This window comes from Parasteatoda tepidariorum, chromosome 5 (assembly GCF_982258835.1).
Source record: "Parasteatoda tepidariorum strain Cologne lab strain chromosome 5, Ptep-v5.0, whole genome shotgun sequence".
Lineage (NCBI taxonomy): Eukaryota > Metazoa > Arthropoda > Arachnida > Araneae > Theridiidae > Parasteatoda > Parasteatoda tepidariorum.
The window spans coordinates 77,324,162-77,344,746 of NC_141759.1; the positions used below are offsets into that span (position 1 = coordinate 77,324,162).

The 20,585-nt window shown below is 32.2% G+C and overlaps 1 protein-coding gene across 1 annotated transcript in view; it reads left to right on the plus strand.

Moving 5' to 3' along the window:
* The window catches only part of LOC107440006 (uncharacterized), a 41,796-nt gene extending 30,453 nt beyond the window's left edge, over positions 1 to 11,343 (plus strand). The window contains exon 4 of the mRNA XM_043052028.3: positions 3,719 to 11,343. Within this exon, the coding sequence (XP_042907962.3) occupies positions 3,719 to 10,974 (7,256 nt within the window). The 3' untranslated portion in view covers positions 10,975 to 11,343. The remainder of the gene's footprint in view (positions 1 to 3,718) is intronic.
* Positions 11,344 to 20,585: the final 9,242 nt, after the last annotated feature.

Consider the following 20,585-nt stretch of genomic DNA (forward strand, 5'->3'; position numbering starts at 1 on the left):
ATTATTGGGTGAAATCATATAATAAACGGTTTTTCTCACGGTTAACAATTTGATTACCATCTTATTTATGCTTATTCAACTGTTTTTGTCTAAATATGGTAAAATGACAATGAAATTAAATGTTATTGATCCAAACATTTTTTCCGAGAAATTTTTAACAGTGTATAAAATGATTCAGCATATTTATCTAGCTGGAAATCCTACCTATGTGTGATTTATAAAAATAATCTGTTTAATTAAATAATTGTTTTCTAACCAACCATTTTTTCCGAGAAATTTCTATCAGTGTATAAAATGATTCAGCATATATATATCCAGCTGTGAGTCCTACCTAAGAGTGATTTATAAAAATAAACTGTTTAATTAAATAATTGTTTTCTAACCAACCATTTTTTCCGAGAAATTTCTATCAGCGTATAAAATGATTCAGCATATATATATTCAGCTGTGAGTCCTACCTAAGAGTGATTTATAAAAATAAACTGTTTAATTAAATAATTGTTTTCTAACCAACCATTTTTTCCGAGAAATTTCTATCAGTGTATAAAATGATTCAGCACATATATATCCAGCTGTGAGTCCTACCTAAGAGTGATTTATAAAAATAAACTGTTTAATTAAATAATTGTTTTCTAACCAACCATTTTTTCCGAGAAATTTCTGTCAGTGTATAAAATGATTCAGCATATATATATCCAGCTGTGAGTCCTGCCTAAGAGTGATTTATAAAAATAATCTGCTTAATTAAATAATTGTTTTCTAACCAACCATTTTTTCCGAGAAATTTCTGTCAGTGCATAAAATGATTCATCATATTTATCTAGCTGGAAGTCCTACCTATGTGTGATTTATGAAAATAAACTGTTAAATTAAATAATTGTTTTTTGTTCATAAAATATTCATATCACTTTATATTTTTTAGCTTAAGTTGTATCCGTGCAATAGTTACATAATAATAACACTGGTTAGTTTTTATTACATTGGATTTTTTAACGGAATATATTAAGACATTTTCGCTGATATTTCAGATATTTAGGCAGGATAGATATCAGGAAAGATATTTAGATATATTTTTAAATACTTTCGGAAATGCTTAAATGCTTAAACATTGCTAATTTCAAACCTGCAATCGTTTTCCTTTAACAAGCTACAGTTTTTATGCAAGTTACTAACCATACCCCTAGCCATGATATCTTAAAATTCGAATAAATACAGAGTAAAAGAGAGCAATGAGAAAATCAGCTAAGATTTTAAATACGTTATTCTTTCGTTAATGTCATTATTTTGAAAATAATTTTTGTTATTAATATTTTCGGATGCATAAAAATTGACTGTTATTAAAAACAGTTTCTTTAAAACATGGTTTTTCGTAGCTACCTCACCAAGAACAATAAAAAAGCTAGAATTTAAGTGGCTGACACTTGAAAGAAAACAATCATTTTAAACTATTAATGTCTTGCAGTAAAGAATTATCTGAGCTTTATAACAGACAAATAACTTAAATTATTTAAAAGTAACTAAACCTTTTTAAAATCGCCAACTTGGCGACATTTTTCCACCTAGATGAAAATTATAAAAGTTGCTGCCTTATTCTCAGTTCTTGCAAACTTTTATAGAAGCATTAAAGCTTTTAAATTAAACCAAGTTTTTAAATTATAAAAAATTAAACTACAAATGCTTTTCATTTTCATAAAATGAAGCTTTTCTCCCAGACATTCTTATACAAAGTTCATTATGTCCCGCAGTGGACTGATCGTTAAGACATGATTGCCAGTAGAACACCGAAAACAGGCATCACTAATTGTGGTTAGCGGATAGGTGATCATTTTGATCAGCCTTCGTAGGGGTCGAGGGAGCGTGGTATCAGTCCTCGTTAAACTGTTCTACCGTAAAGTACTCGACTTCGCGCGCAGGTTGTCAGGCTACCAAAGCAGGGATGCCATCCCCTCTACGGAGGATCAAATTTGCGATGGCATGTTTTCGGATCATTCTGAGGGATGTCAGACCCTCTCAAATAGCCCATTTTGCAACTCTAGTGCGACGTAAATAAAGTACCTACCTACCAAAGTCCTTTATGGCCTTTTAGAATTTTTTCCAGTTTGAAAATTGAATTCTTTTTGTAAAATGCCTGTCTGCTAGAGTGGTTTATTAAAACATATGATGGAATTCAAAATTTTCTTTGATGCATGCAATTTATCGAAAATGACAGTCCCATTCAAGCATATAACTATTAAGGCATTTTTCATTTGTTGGCATTTCTTTTAGCATTCGTGAAGAAATATTTTAAAAATTACTTTTATGTATATTTTAATACATAAAAAAGTATATGGCGTTAAAATGATATCTAGGATAAGCTGACCAGCGTCCTCGGAAGATTGAAAAACTGGTAGCAAAATTTCAAAACACACATTTGAAAACTTACTGCTTTATCTCTCCAATTTAATTTTCTGCGTTTAGAAGTCTCTTTGAAAGATTATCTAACAGAATTACTTCTTTAAAAAATATTTTGATTTTTCCGACAGTTTTTTGGTTTCTAGAGGACGCTGGTCAGCTTAACTTAAAATATTAAGAATTTTCGTAAAAGTAAGTTACATCGCCAACACTTAGAGTCGTAATTGCCAAAATAATGACTCTTATACACACTTGTTCAAATTATTGATTTTTCACTGTAGGTAAACTGATTTAAGAATTGCATTAAAGTTAAGATTCATATGTTCAAATATAAATGATTCTAACACTAGGAAAATTTCTCAATGATTGTGCAAATAGACACCAATTGGCAAAATTCTAACATTTGTCTCCAGTAGATGGCAGCACAAAATATTTTGCATAAAATGAATGAGACAGAATAGCGATCACGAGTGAAAGAATTAGTACTTGAGTAGGAATCTGTGAAATATCGAAGTCAAGGAGAATACCGATAAGAAAGTCAAGAAAACTCGAGCTATGACTGTGAAATGATCGCACGTCGAATAAGAAACAAAGAAAACTATGACAAGAGAATGAATGAGGCTGAAAATTGTGATAGAATAAAGGATAGAATAAAAGAATAAAAGGTTTAGAATAAAAGGATATTTGATAATGTGCACTGATTTCTCCGAGTTTAAGCTTTTCATCTGATAAAAATTTGCTTTCAATTCGAAGAGAAAGTTTTATTTTCTGACTACATGAATCTTAATTCTGAAATAAAAATATCCGAAATTTGAACGAAATTGGTCGAAAGCTTTATGAGAAATGAACTTTAAAATACAGTGTTGTTGAAAATTTTTAACTCTGAAACTATTCCATGAATTTTGATTAAATGTGGTATTTTATGATTAAAAATAGTTCAAAGTAATGTAAAAATTTATATGTATTACAATTTAAACATTTTTCAGTAAATATAAGAATTAGGATAAACATAATAATTTTAGAATAAAATAATTTATTAATATTTATTTAAGTGATCAAGTTACGCTAAACTAATTTTATCCTCAATTTTATTTTATTTTTAAAACTAAAATAAGTATATTTTCAGAAATGCATCAAATCCCTTTCAAGAAAACACACCTGTCTGGCAGACCAAGTTCTTACTAATTTCTGAGGTAAATTTCTTTACAACTATCGTATTTTTTAAAAACGTTACCTTACCTTTTATTTAAACTTTCATTCCAGTTATGACTTATAATGTAAACTTCAGGTTTGTCTTTAAAATACTTTTCTTTTCCAACAGTTTAACCATCTATGATGAATAAAACAAATATGAAATTCGATAGTCAAATACAGAAGTTATTCAAGTTGCTAACGGAAACAGAAATTACAACAATTGAAGAGCTTCAGCAATACAATGATGGAAATCAGAGTCGTATTTGCATAACTACTTTACTAGCGATAAAAAATTCTATTAAAACCAATGATGAAGCAATATTTCGAGGATTATGTCGAATCTTGGCATTGCTGAGTGATTTGAACATTTTTCCAGACTTAATGTCTCGCTTTGATAGCGACGACAATCCTTTTATAAAGTCGAATGTGATAATAATGGCTTGCAAATACAACCGAATGGAAATCCTGAATCACGTGCTGAGTGAAAATCCTTCTATTCTGATAGGTCTCTCCAGTAAAGACGGTAGAACTTTTCCTTCGCCTGCCGATAATGATGATGAAGGTCACAATGCCTTTTATTACGCAGTACGAACAGGAAATACGCAGCTTTTAGAGGTTTTGATGAAGAAGTGGTCATTGGATTATTTTTCGACACACATCCAGGAGCTGTGTTTTCACCTGTCAAAAAGCTTGAATGAGTTAATGCTAAAAAATGTTGATGTATCAACCAAAATGAAAATGTATATACACAGCTTTTTGCTAGACAGTTACTTTGAGCAAGTCATTCCATCAGACTCAACTGATTATTCTCACGATGATATCCAAGAAAGTTTGTCACTTATTTTGGAGTATAGTGGTTTAGTTCAAGCGATGTACAGAAACAGCGAATCGAAGTATCAAATGGTTTTCTTAGCGAAACAAATAGCACAGAATATAATGTTATCCAAAAGAAGACTGAAATCTACATATGATAGAATTCCTTGGGAAGAGATGGAATTTCACTTAATCTCCTTCATCCGTTATCTGAGTAATCAAGGAAGTTACATCAACTGCTTTGTAACAGAAAAAGACTTTGTAAAATACCTTAAAAATTTCTGTGAGTGCCTGGCCAATGAAACAAAAGAAATTAATCTTATAAACAAAGAAGTGTTGAGAGAGCTTCCTGAAAAAATAAAACGTGATGATGTGGTAAGCTGCATAATTTCCAAATATCCACATTTTGAAGAATTTTACCAAAATTATCAGACAATTCGTGATCATGAATCTCTCAATATTATTAAGAAATATGTCGACATAGTGATAGAAGTAGACAGTCTTGAAAACAGCGGGAAAACTGTTATTGTTAGAGCTCTGCAAGTTTTGGGAGAGAATTTAAAAAATACACTAGAATCGCCCAAATTGTCTTCTGCAACAAATGAGAAAGTGATGCTGTTTATACCTGACAAAACTAATGCTATTTTAAAATTCTTACGAGATTCCTTTTCGCATGGTTTTCCTTTAAGAACCTGTAAAGACGTTGAAGAAATGTATGGCTCTGAATTTTACTCATTTGTTCAGAATGACGTGAAAAAATTAGAACACGGAATCACATTGGCACTTCAGAAAATAAATATTATAACTGTCAGAACTTTGTTGGAGAGAGTTTGTGAATGTGAAGACATGAATGAATTCAATGAGATGTTTCGTATGATTCGACTGTTAACTATTAAGCCTGATTTAACAAACATTTTACCAAGTAACGCTATTATGAATACATTGGAAAAGCTTATATCTGATTTAAGCGAAATTATAAAGGAAAAATCACATTTTGAAGAAAGTATCTTCTCAAGAATAGAAGATATCATTAAATTTGAAAAGAGTCATTTGAAAAATTCTAGGAATGAATGTGAATTAACCATGGCATTGTTAAAGAGTGCACACATTGTTGAAAGTCAAATGGGAAACTGTTTTATTTCTGGAGTAAAGAAATTTATCAAACAACAAATAAAATATGTCAAACCTCAAATCATGCAGCAAGGTATGACTAGATTGGGATTATTACTTAATAAGTTAACTAAGTACGTAAAAGATCAAGTAGATGAACAGGATTTATTAAAATTCTATTCTATAATTTTCGAAATTTGTAACATATTTAATAGTGAAGGACAAGAAATTAAAAACCTGCAGGAACTTAAAAAGAACTTTACCAAAACTAAAAAAATAACTGCTGATAATATTAGAAAAATAAAAAAGTCATCAACCACTTGTTATCAGGATATCCTGTCAAACGATATAGCAGCTTTAAAGAAAATTATACACGAGCATAATCTATCTGAAAATGACATGGAATCATTTTTTAGGTATAAATATAATTTTAAATTGCAAGTAGAAATCGAAATGCTTATATTATCACTTTTGTCTAGCTTAGAGCGTTCTGAGCATTATTTAATAACTAGTCAGCTATCTAACGAAGATGACTCTCTACTAGTAGGCAGATATCTAAGGAATTACTTAGCACATGGAAATCCTGTTGTGGATATTTTAATGGATTCAACTCAGTCAATATTTTTATTTGCAGTGAATATTATCAAGCATGATATCTATCGAAAAGCAAATTTTACCATCAAACACAAAACGAATCGATTGAATGCAAAATCTATTGTTGAAAATCAAAAAAGGCTATTTAGTGCTTTTTCTAAGGGCTCCTTCAATGATGTGATACACTGGATAAAAAAAGGAGCTGATATCTTAGGAAGAGACAGCGACTTGATGACAGCTTTACATTTTGCTTCAAAATCGTCCAACATTGATAATATAAAATTCTTAATTAACCGTGGATTAAATCCAAATGTTAAAGATTTCTGTGATAGAAATATTCTCCACGTCGCTGCAGCTTTGGATCGTGTAGACATAGTAAATTATATAATTAAGGAGCTAAAAATATCAGTTCATGAAAAGTGCAAACGAAATCAAACAGCCCTCCATATTGCGACAGAAAATGGTTGTTTTGACGTTGTGAAAACTTTACTTCAACACATGGGTACAATTGATGTGGAGCCACTATTTCAAACGCCAGTATTTAGAGCTGTGATTAATGATCATGTGGAAATTGTTGATTTATTTCTTCCTCATATAGAAGATATAAATTCGATCCGAAATGCAGACAATTTAACTTTCTTACATGTTGCAGCAGATATGGGTCTTCCAAACATGGTAATTTATTTTCTAAATATAGGAGCAGATGTTAACTCTACAGCAAACAAATTGGTCACGCCTTTGCATCTAGCTTCTTATGCTGGTCATACGGAAATTGTTGAAACATTGATTTTAAAAGGAGCAAACAGAGATGCTAAAGATTTCTTTGATTACCGCCCACTTCATTACGCTGCTTGCAATGGACACTCATGTACTGTCGAAGTTTTATTGATACATGGCGCCGATATAAACGCTTTAGGAGGTCAACAACATTTACCTTTGCATATAGCCATTAAGGAAGGGCATATCAATGTTTTGAAAACGCTACTAAAATATGGTTTAAGCATTAAAGATGTTGGAAAGAATGACGCTTCTTTATTTGATTTTGCCATACCACATAGGAATTTAGAACTGATTAATATTTTAATTGATAACAAAGCGCCCATTAATGCAAAGAATGATAATGGTAACACTTCCCTTCATCTAAGCGTACGAAATGGTTCTACAGATATCGTATGCCGGCTAGTCGAATGTGGAGCTGAAATTAATACTTCAAACGAAAAAGGTTTAACACCTTTGAGTCTTGCCATAGAACTAGGTTATTTTGAAATAGCTGATAAACTATTATCGGCATCGGCTGATATTCATTCCGTTAATAATGAAGGGCAAACTTTACTGCATATCTGTGCTTTAAATTCTGCATATCTGGACTTACTGAACGATGATTGCGAATTAAATACTGTAAAATGCAATTATAATTTATTTAAATCATGCAGGTTTAGCGTTTTTAAAAAACTTTTAGAAAAAGGATCTGATTTTGAAGTTAGAGATATTTTTGGCAGAACACCGTTGCACTTAGCTTGCAGCTTCGGTTTTATTGAAATCGTGCTGCATTTAATCGATTTAATGACCTGCATTGATATCCAGGACCAAAGAGGATTTACTCCTTTACATTACGCTGTTAATTATAATCATCTTGAAATTGTAAATATACTGATAGCGAGTGGGAGATGTTCCTTAAAATCTAAAACATTAAAAAACGACACTGTGTTATGCTTGTCTTCAAAAAACAATTACGCTGAATTAACGCGATTTTTAATTAGTAAAGGAGCAGACGTAAATGATGGTGACCCACTTTATAAAGCTCTGGTGCGATGTAACCAGGAAATATGCATAATTCTTCTCCAAAAAAAGTCAATTAATATTGAAAAACAGTTTCAAGGTAAAAGTGAAACTTTACTTCATCTCGCTACCCTCAATGGCATGGAACGATTGGTGTCTTGCTTCTTAAACAAAAAGAAATTTTCTAAATTAGCTGACATTAACAATTCTTTACCTTTGGCAATTCAGAGGGGTTTTGATGATATCGTATCTCTCTTATTAAAGCATGGAGCTGATGTGAACATAGTCTTTGAAGATAATATTACACCTTTGCACATAGCAACTGCGCGAGGTCATTCTAATATCATAAAAATATTGTTAGATAGGGGAGCAGATTTTAATAAAGTGACTACAAAATATCCAAGACCAATTGAGCTGGCTGTATGTCAAGGTCATTTGGACTCAGTAAAAATATTTTTCGAGAATACAAATGTAAACGTAAATAAAAAATTAGACAACAAATACACTTTTTTACATATAGCTGCTAAATGTGGTCACCTAGACATCATAAAATTTCTTATAAGCAAAAATGCCAATATGAATATAGCCGATTGTGAAGGCTCGAAACCCATACACTTCGCAGTTCAAAGCGGCAATTTGAATATTGTTAAATACTTTATTCAAATAAGTGAAAAATTGTTAACAGAACGTGGCTATCAAAATAGGACGCCACTTCACTATGCAGCTGAAACAGGCCAAACTGAAATTGTTAAATATTTAATAGAAAACGGAATAAATGTGAATGAATCTAGAGATAATGGAATAAGACCAATTCATTTAGCCGCAAAATTTGGTTTTGATGAAGTAATCAAAGTACTTCTTGACAACGGTGCGCAATACGACTGCGTTGATGACATTTTTCATAATACACCATTGCTTCTAACTGTTAATGAAGGTATTAAGAAAATGTTACAAATGATTAAGGAGCTCTTTCTCACCGTAAAATGCAACAATATTTCAAATTTAAAATCACTTATTGAAAAGGGAGCTTGCATCAATGCAAAGGATTTAAAAGATGCGACACTTTTACACTACGCGGCCTGGAAAGGGTATGCTAACATTATTCAAATTTTATTAGAAAATGGTGGAAAACCAAATGCTGGAGGAAAAAAGGAGGCCACACCTCTTCATTATGCATCAAAGTATTGCAAGTTTGGAGCAGCTAAAACCCTACTAGAAAACGGTGCTATATATAATGCAATGACAGCAGCCAGGAAAACTCCTCTTGATCTAGCTTCAAGCAATGACGTTATTGATCTATTACAGTTAATAGATCAAGCTTTCACATGTGTGCTGAATTGCAATGTTCAGATTTTAAGTATTTTAGAAAATTTGGAAAACTCTTACTCATTAAAATCCGTAGCGTGTGCAAAAAACAAGGAAGGGAAAACTCTAATAACTTGTGCTATTCTCAATGATTTTCCCAAATTAAGCCATCTAAACAATATATTCTTCAGAAACTGTCCAACATCAAGAGATGAATGCATTAAGTTAACAAGTAAAGAACAATTCGATGACGCTTTAAGCAATTTAAGCGATTTTCAGAAGAAAACAGCTCAAAATATTGGTTTAGATAATCCAATTTCATGGGAATCAGACGAAATGTCAGCATTTATAATGTATAAGCAACAAAAATATAAACAAGCACTTGATATTTTTGAGAAAATATTCCAAAAAAAGAAGGAGCTTTTTGGCCTCAGTGACGGTCGTACTTTGGAAACGCAATTTTTTATTGCAACTATCTACCGAAGCTTAGGTAGAGTTTCAGAATCTTTAAAGATTTTTGAAGATGTTTACTCGCAACAACGTAAACTTTTTGGGCTAGATCACGTTCAGACTTTGACTACATTATGCTTTATGACAAAAGTATTGTGTGACCTAGGGCGACCTGACAGTGCTCTGGAGAAAAATAAAACTGTATTTAAAAAGTTTCTTCAAATGTTTGGGCCAAACTATCCTCTGACAGTTGTATCTCAAGATTGTCTTGGCAATACTTTAGCCCACCTGGGTAAATACGACGAAGCTCTGACATGCTATAAATGTGTTTATGAGTACAGTAACAGAGTATTAACTTCTTCTCATTCGGAAACACTATTGGCACTTTTTAACGTGAAGCGTGTATTATGCTATCAAAATTTAACTGATAAATCTCTTACAGAGTTAAGAGAAGTTTTAGACATTCAGAAAAGTGTTTTGGGTTCGGAAAGCATAGATACTTTACACACAGAAATGACAATTGGAGGATTCTTATTCAAGAGCGGTAAATGCAGAGAGGGTTTCAAAATTTGTAAAGACAGTGTTGAGAAACAAAAAGCTATTTTGGGAGAAAATCATTCAGCAGTTTTAAAATTTGAACAGCAAGTAGAAAAAATGAAAAATCATATAGATATGTTAAATATTCAAAGTCTGTCGGATTTAGAAGATTTGGAGAAAACTAAACAAAATCCAGCATCAAACGAATCGCTTATTAAAGAAATGATGAACTTGGCAACTATTGATTCCGAAGGGAGGACCTTTCTTCATTTTGCTGCTAGTGAAGGTCATTTATTTTTAGTGAACGATGCATTGCAGAATGGATGCAATGTTATGCATCCAACCCAAAAGGGAAATACGGCTTTGCACATTGCTTCCTCCAAAGGTCATGCTGAAATTGTCGAAAAACTTCTAATGCATACAAAAGAAAATAGCTCCGATGAATTGACTGCATTTGTTAATGCAAGAACAAGGAATGGTGGTAATTCTGCATTGCACGTAGCTGCAAGCATTGAAATTGCCAAGATCTGTCTAAAGTACGGTGCCATCTATAACATACGAAATAAGGATGGTAAAACGCCGAAAGATTACACTACAGTAAAAGAAATTTCTGATTTTCTACAACTTATGGAGGATCTTTTTGTTGGTGCTTCGATTGGAGACGTCAAGTTAATATCCAAATTACAGAATTTTCAATCTGAAGAAAAATTAGCAGTTTCAGGTGCAATTAATGAAGAGAACTACACATTATTCCAAGTAGCTGTGAATAACGGACACAAAAATATTGTTGCTTCATCTTAAAGTCTGAGATAATGAAAACACGAATTTATTTTCTAAATCACTAAGAGAATTGAGTAATTTAAAATTTCGAAAATAATCTTGGTTGTTTTTCTTGGTTTAGTCCCTATGTATTGAGAGAAAAAATGAATCAATTTTTGAACTATTGATACGATTTTCAGTGACATGGCTTAAATTATGTATTACACGAAATTGAGTATTTTGACTCAAAAACACGTTTTAAGCATTGTATCTTTTTTCAATTAAGTCAGATTGATATAGAAACTTCAATTGTTATTCCCCTGCTGCTACAAACATGTATGTTTTGTGGGAAGTTAAAACATCAGTCGAGACAACTATGTGGAGAAAAATACTTGAATAAAATACTGTTTATTTTTATTTTTACTGTAAATTTTGTTAAAATTATATAAGCACAAAATTGTAAATGCATGGTATGATTATAACACAGGGGAACAAGTTTTTTGTAGCATTATAGAAAATAGTGGGCTGCGCCTCCTGATCACTAACGCTTGCCAACCTTCGGAAATTGCTACGCAATCTTATATGGTTTGCTTCGCAAACCAAGCTCGATTTGCTCCTTAATAACTTAGGTACATTGCAAATGCGCAAAATTCTAAGAATTCAAAGCAATCATTCAAATCCATATAACAATTTTTCTTTTAAATCTTTTCTTTTTCTTTTAAATCTTTTAAATCTATCTTTTTAGTAAATACTAAGTCAGTAAAATAAATTTGAACTCAAATAAATGACATGTAATTCGTTAAACCTATTAGAAATGTGCTGTAGTATAAAATCTTAAAGCGTAACAGCACGACTGAGACTAATTTTTCAATGAATAACTAATAGCGATAATAAAACAAATAAATTCGTGATATAAATCAAAAATTGTCAAATAAATTCGTAATATATAAATTCGTAAAAAAAAGCGCTTTCGACAAAATACTAAAATAGAGATCTATCGACAAAGACTACTCACTTCTACCTAGCTTAATAGTATAATGGTGAGAATAGACATTTGGTGAGAATGCTCTCTCTGGTTATTTCAGTTTCCGTTTTTAAAAGAGCTATATGTTGAGCCACCTCAACTAGATTTGGCATGTGACATTTTTAGCGGCAATCATTGGTCGATTTTCTAGCGTTGCCATTCGGTGAGTTGTAATGAGGCTTTTTTTGTCGCCGTGTAAGAGAAATACACTCTATAACAAAAAAATCGACGCACCAAGAAGCAATCATTCGATTGCTTTGAAATTTCGTATGCACGAATGTTTTGAACAGATATGGCTGGAATGATGCCGATTGGGGGTATAGTGTTTAGCGAGGAATCCCGCTTCCAACTGTGTCCTGACGATCATCGAAGACGTGTTTGGAGAAGCACATGGCAGAGGGGGGATCCTGCCTTTACTATTGCACGCCACACCGACCCTCACCTAGGGATTATGGTCTGGGGTGCCTTTTCCTTTGACAGCCGGACCCCTTTGGTCGTCATTAGAGGTACACTTACTGCACAGCGGTACGTCGACAACATCCTAAGACCTGCTTTGCTACCGTTCCTTTTGCAGCGCCCTGGGCTGCTTTTTCAGCAGGACATTGCCAGACCACATACGGCACGTGTTGCTATGAACTGTCTGCAAGCTGGTCAAACTCTTCCTTGGCCTGCCAGATCACCAGATCTCACTCCCATCGAGCATTGCTGGGATATGATGGGAAGGCGATTGCATCTGGCACGGAATGTTGATGACCTCGTTCGACAATTGGATCGAATTTGGCAGGAAATACCGCAAGAGACCATCCGGGAGCTTTTTCGGTCTATGCCACGCCGTGTGGCAGCTTGTATCCAGGCTAGAGGAGGGTCAACACCTTATTGAACTTGTTACTGTAACTCTGTCATAAATTATTCAATTGTTTTGAAATTTTAATCATTTACTATTCTGTGCATTGTCTTCCTAACCAGCAATTTTCGTTTCAATCGGAGAACTCCTTCTTGGTGCGACGATTTTTTTTATAGAGTGTATATATATACATATATGGATACTTGTTCTTGTCTAATTCTTGTGCGTGGATTTCAAATCTGAAATTATCTTTTCTCTTAAAGCTACAATTTTTTTTAATATCAATTTTAGTTTACTTTTTGCCAAAATGTCCAAGTATAAAAACGTTATATGTAGCAGGTTATCGTGTAGATGTTGCTATAAACCTCTAGAAGTGTAAAAGCACATCAGAAGGATTAAAATTGCATAGGAAGTAATGCCCGTCATCGTACAAGGTTAGGAACGCTTACTTATATCATGACCTGTTCGGAAGCACACTATGAAACATTTCATAATAGGTAAAGCTCACATAGATGCGTATGATGACATTTTTTTAAATTTTTTTTATTTCTAATGAGCTGCCCAATCGGTCTTGTCGATGAGCAGGCCTAGTGCGTTCTCCAGAGGTGGTATCCACTCTTTCAGGACCACCACAATGGGTGAGATACCGTTGGTCATGTTAATTTGGACGTCTAGTTTCTGCCACACTAGATGGCAGCACCGAGACTCTATTTGGATGCTAAACTGCACTAAGAATTTAATTTTGCCGGAAATGCCGAGAGCCAATGAGGCACTCCAGGGATCTTTTACATGCCGAATAATCATACGACATGGCCGATGAGGATTTTCTGCATCCCGAAAATCCGGTGTCTGGGCCGGGGATCGAACCCGCAGACTTGGGCTCAGTAGGCCAACGACAAACAAACTGCGCCACCCAGCCGCATGATGACATTTCGTGTATGAGTTCTTATGCAATTTTAATCCTGATGATGTGACCTAATTGCCCTAAAAGTTCGTCGCAGCGCTTATGAGATCCCCTTCTATAAATATCAATTTTAAACTTGTTCATTTCGAAAAAAACAAGCACTGAAAGCGCCATTTAAAATACCTTGCAGACAGAAACTGATTACAGATTTAAAATCATCAGCGACGTGAAAATATCCAGTATCTGTCAGCAAAAAAAAATCTCATGCAATTAGATACAAAAAAAATTTTTCCCTAGTGTAACTTATGGTTTTGTTAGGGTATGAAAATGGAAAATAAAAACTTTTTTCTTACAAACATTAATTTTTTTATTAATTTTAATATTTTTTATGAGCATTTTTGAGGATAAATGCTTAACTGAGATTTCTTTCTTGAATTACAATGACTAATGTTATAGACTAAATGAAATGAAACTTGAATGAATGTTGACTAAATGATAATTTAACAAAATCATATGTTTTTAAATGTATCTGCGATAATTAGTTGTGTATCTTTGGCGTAGCACCAAAACAGTCAGAAAATGCATCCTGGAAGAAATCATTAATGTTAATTAGTAGCAAAAACTATCAAATTAATGCATTTTAATTACCGAAAAAAATAAAGCACTGTTTGTATCTTTACTTTGTAGATGTCGAATCTGTATCTGTTGGTATATTTCTGTTGTATTTGTCTTTATCTATTTGTCGAATCTGTAATCTGTTTGTATCTTTCTTTTGTCAGCAAAAGGAACAAGTCGAAGCAAAAAGAGATTGTAAATGAAACTAGTGATTTGTATGAGGGCGCATCTTTGAAGAGTTTCGCTAAATGTTAAAATAAAATAAAAAGAAGTTTTTCGCATTTTTCAATAAAGTTTTGTTTTTATGTGACAACTTGGCCAAATAATTATTTTTCTTTTTTCTAAATATTATGCTAAAATTACATAATACACTTGATGACTGTAAAGAAATATTGTGAATTGTTGAGAGATCAGAATATTCTTGAGAGTTTCTGGTAAATTTTTGAAAGTTACTGAGATAAGCTTTACCCTTATAAACTTTAATAGTTAGAATGCTGGGGGTCAGTAGCACTGAAGCAGTTTTTCAAATTGTTTTTGAGTGCTTACCAATAAATCCTAGTTGTTGTCACCGATTTTTTTTTTCTTTTTAGTGAGAGCTTATTAATAGGAAATTTTTTAAAAAAAGTATAAATAGTATATAAAAGATAAAATGTATATTATTAAATGTATATTGGAGGAAAAAATTGACTTGTGAAATCGTAAAATAGATTCTTGAACAGAATTGGTTAACGTAATGCGATTGCAGCACCATCTAGTACAACTGCAGCACAAATAATTTAATATAGTGTGATGATTAACTTCGACCTGCAGAGCGATTGCATCTCCAGTTACCATTTTAGCTTTCAACAGGATTCATTCATACACTTTCTTAAAGAAATGTAAAAAAAAATGGCTGCAAAGAAGAAATTTCATAAATTTTGTTTAACCGCAACGTTTAATGTTTCCAAATGAATATATTTAGTGATAAAATCAGAGAATTCTCATTTTTAATTTTGAAGTGAAAGCTGGTAAGAAGAATGTTTCAATTCCCTTTTAACACTGCTAATACCACTTTTTAAGTTTTTCAAGATCCTTAGTACCTTCTTTGTTTAAATAAGTACCGTGATTTGTCTTTAAATCAAAAAAAATAAATGCGTATTTTATTAACAACTTATGGTAAACAACACTCTACTTTTTCTACAAAATTAAGCCTAACACTTAAAAGACTACTTTCCTCTTTTTAGTAAATAGGTGATATTCCAAGAGATCTTCTTTTTAGTAAATAGGAGAACAGGATGCTAGATGTACTTTATAGCCGACGTTGAACAGCAAACCTAATATTGATTTTATGACTACCAATGCTCAACTCCGTAGCCTTGTAATTTTGGAACCCAATCCAGAAAACAGGGGAGCTTCTGGAACAAGTATTGTGAGAAATTTCCCTTCTTGGAGACCTTTTTGTTGGAACTAACCCCTATGGAAAGAAAAACCACGAAAATATCCCACGGTTAGACTGACGGTAACGGGATTCTAACCCATGATCCGTCTACAACTAAGGATGTTCTCTCATGTTTCTTAAAGGGAAAATACTTTAGAATTTCTAACATACTCTCGAAATATTTGACACCACTTTTTGACTATTCCCTGGAAGTGCCACAGTTGGCCCGAGTTTCCTTGGGAGTGTCCATAACAAAAATAATCTCAATTTAGTGAGCTCTATGAAATTTATTTTCTAAGAAATAGAAATTTTGCTAAATAATAATTTGAGCTTTAATTCTATGAATAGTATTCTTTAATAAAGTATGTATTCGTAATTATAACTAAAACATTTTTAAAAATAAATTTTAAGTTTAATTTTTTTTAAAGTAAAGAAGTTTTTTTATAGTCAAATAAATATTGGAAAGTATGACATTCATACATAAATAAAAGAAGTCTCTAAAGTGAAAGTAAAAAAAAAAAGGATTCGCATTTTGCTTATCTAATGTGTTATCTGCATAGATAAAATTTAAATGATTGACAAACACAATACACCTCTACATTAGTCATAGTTTATACCACAAAAAGTTTAAAAATATACTCTTGAATATTCTTTCGCTTTGAATAACTGATAACATTTTCTGCAACATGAATCAACAGCACAAATTACTATTTTCTCAAGTCTTTACTTCTCTTTATTAGGCGTAGTTTGAATACCAAATAACATATAGCGTTAAGGAGGGTTTTTGATATCACACGGCTTTTTATTTCTAGAAAATTGTCTGCTGTTATTAATACCTTACATACACCATAGAACGATATTTAAAGAGAACAAATAAGAGTTCAAGCAATTAAAGCAAAAGTAACGAGTTAAAAGTAAAATAGTTCTAATTTTGAAAAGTAGAGAATAAAAAATACAAGTAAAGATAATTGTTTCTATTGGCACTTATACAAACCAAGCTCGAATATCATTGGTCTTTTGCAAATTAAGTCAGAAAGGTGCCGCACTTGGGAATCGAGCAGGTTAAATTACACTTAGAACTTTTCAGGCGTTGTCTTCGTATTCAGAACTCTAAGCGATCAAGTAAATTTAAAAACTATAATACCTGCCACGAAAATTTACTACCTCTATCATAAATTTATAGCAATTATGACAAATTTTAAAACTACCGCTCACTTTGAAGTCGCATAAAAAAATTAATAAATTTACCAAGTTAATTTAATAAATTTACCGAGTTATTTATGCAAATGAACTATATCACATTACAGAATTATTTGAATTCAATAGTTTAAAACGAATTTCGAGGTGTGTTCATTTTCGTATACATGCATTTCGAGCTCTGTCTATTTTCGTAAACATGAATTTCGAGCTCTGTCTGTTTTCGTAAACATGCATTTGGAGCGTTGTCTATTTTCGCAAACATGCATTTCGAGCTGTATCTACTTTCATAACCATGCATTTGGAACTCTGTCTACTTTCGTAAACATGCATTTCGAGCTGTGTCTATTTTCATAAGCATGCATTTCGAGGTACGTCTATTATCGGAAACATGTATTTTGAGAGGTATTTAGCTCTTGTAAACATGGATTTCAGAAATGTGTCCAGATTCAAATACTCAAAAATAAAAGTTAAAAATAATGAAAACAAACATATTTATCTTATTTTATTATTTTTATATACTAATACATAGCTTTTAGTTAAAATTCCACTTATAAACTCCTATTTCATATATCCATTAAAAAATATATTGAAATTATAAATTAAGAACTTATTTAATATGTTTCTGACCCTTACCATCTCTTCTGAAAATGTAAATAAATAGAATAAAGAAATAACAGCCAAAAAAAATTGGAGAAATAATTGCACTAAGAAAAAAAAACATGATATGACACGGTTAAAAGATTTTATTATGATTGTCATAATCGCCTGCAAGAATGCATGCACACAAAAAGTGATACATATTTCTTTTGTTAGATTCTAACAGCGAAAGAAGTTCACAATTGTAATAACTTATTTTACACACTTTCAAAAGTGTCTTTATTCAAATAAAGAGTGAATGAACTCCATGAATCAAGTTTTTTTATTGTTTGAACATATTCTGAGCAATTATACCAGAACAGTTATATGCTCTTACATTGGTTTCCTTGTTTACCAGATTACGAAATATGTAAAATAAAGTTATAAAGAATAATAATCTCATTCAATATTTAAAATTTTGCAGGCCACTTGAAATACTAACTAACTAATCAAAATGTTACAGAGCTTTTATTCAATTCAGGATATCTGCTCTTTCATCTCAGTAGAACTAAAATTGGAGGAAAGGAAGGGCTTAACATTAGGTTTAAATATCAAATAGTTCAAATGTGTAAGCAAATTGAAATCAGGGTTAAATATTATAATAAGTCGCAATTGATACAATAATAAAACAGTAATGAAAGAAAAGGAAAATAAAATATTTACAAAACAAGCCACTTGAAATTAATCAAAAGTAACTTTATATAAAGATATCGTTCTCATTAAATACTGGTAAATGCAATTTAAATATTTACTTTAATTACTTAGATTTTTAGCTCGCCGGCCAGGTTTCCGAGCGGTTATCCTGCCTGACTACGGAGCCAGTGGCTGCGGGTTCGAATCCCGCTCTGGGCATGGATGTTTCTTTCCCTCTATCTGTGTTCTATGTCCTTTCTCCTTTGTGTGTGAATGAGACCCGCCATATAAACGGGTTGTGGTAGTGTGACGTGGGTGACGCTGCTCCAGCGCCGTGGCTTCACCACAGGTGCCCACTGGGTAACGAAAAGAGAGTTAGCAGTTCTGGCACTTTCTGTGGCCAATGGACAATAGCTCCAAGTGCCAACCATTGAAAAAAGAAAGATTTTTAGCTACATCAAAAAATTTAAGAACCATTAGGATTTCAAAAATTAAGTTTTTTAACAGGACTATTCACATTGCGTTTGTTTGCTGGCGAGCCCGAAAATTTCACGAATCAGATTTGAAAGCTCACTTGCACTTTCGAATCTGATTAGTTCTATTGGCACTTTTGTCAGAGTGAAAAAAAAATTCTTCCCAAAACCGAGTAGAAATTTTTGTTTCACTTGTCAAGAAAAATCTAATCAATGAATAAAAAAAGGACAGACTGAAAAAGAAAAAAATTGGTTAGAAAACTTTTTCAAATATCTTAAATTTATTTACTACAACACAAACCAAATATTTTGGAGGACGGCATTTCTCCGTGTCCCCTCCCCCAACTACAGTACTGGATACGTATCCTTAAAAAATCAACCCTCTTAAACTGTGAAACTTAACCATCCTTTTAAAAACAACCCAGAAGGCAAAAAATGAGGTCTTGGAAATTACGGAAGGAAAGTAAGCTAAGAAAAAAAACACAGTTTAGGTGCCGTTCAATTAGGGCCAAACTCTAATTTTAAACTTCATCTGAGCTTTAGAGCGGACAAATAATTTAAATATTTTAAAAATTATTAAAATTTTCGAAAATAGCCAATTTGGCGAGATTTTTTCAAGCCGATAAATAATTCTTTATCATTGTCAAAAAAAAACTAGATCACTAATACCCGCCAGCTTGTACGGTACTACCTGCCAAGTGGTAGTAAAACAACAATTAAGTTTGGAAAAATTTTCTAAAAACTAAGCTAATCCGACAGCTATAAGCACAATTAGTCAACAAACAGATCTCATCTACATATTTTCTTTTAAATTATTAATTCGTCGTGGTAGATTAAAAGAATTTTGAAACTTTAAATTTCAAGATTTAATGCGTCAAAACGTTAATGTTACTATTACTAAGAAAATTTTTTCTCAACGGACGTACAAGCTGGCAGCTATGCACTTTTCATTTGACAAAAATCTGGCTTTTCTACATATTGATGTTTTGTTCCATTTTCAGAATTAGCGTAGAATTTAGAAGGCGCTGGCCAAAGATTGGCTAAACTCGACCAAACAGCCATGAATTGATAATTAACAGCAGTTATTAAAATATATTATTCGCAACAAAAAAAAATATATGTCTCAAGAGAGTTTTTGAAAAACGGCATTAAATGGAAGCATTTTATTTTTTCAACCTCTAAGCATAAGATGTACTCAAGGACTCATATTGTTTTCTGTTCTGTAGTAAACAAATATTCTTAAAATAACACTGATTGGTGTTAAAATGTATAATCCCAGTAAACGGAAGAGGACATATTTATCTGATAGTGGAGAAATTTCATTATTAAGTTAAAGAAAGTCGACATGTTTCGATTTAAAACGATTGCTCCATTTAGATATCTACGAGTGACGTCATCGTAAAGTATATCGCGGCAATCATATTTAATACACACATGAGACGTAGTTTACAAGTATCCAAATAAATCTGATTGAAATCACATGGTTAGATTTAATCACTTCACTTTGACGCAAGTGACAAGTACTACAGGGTTATTCATAATTCCCTCCGGGCAGGAACTGAACTATCGCATTAATGTATGCCGTGTGACCAAGGGTTCACGCATAGAACACCTGTAATGTATGTAAGTAAAACTTGAATAGTTTCGGAATAATTTCGTATGTATCTTCTTTTTTTTACTATAATGCTTCGAAACCCCGGAGGGAATTATTAATTACCCCGTATGATTGCCAGGTCTTATATCTTTGTTTAAATTGCTTGCATATATTGTGCTGTTGTAAATTAAATTTATTTTAAGTCAAATTTGTTAAATGAAATGAAAAATGATAAAGAATAAAATTTATGACCTCTTTTGAATATATAAGAAAAATCACTCGTTGAAATCAGAAAGTTGAGATGCAAGAAACT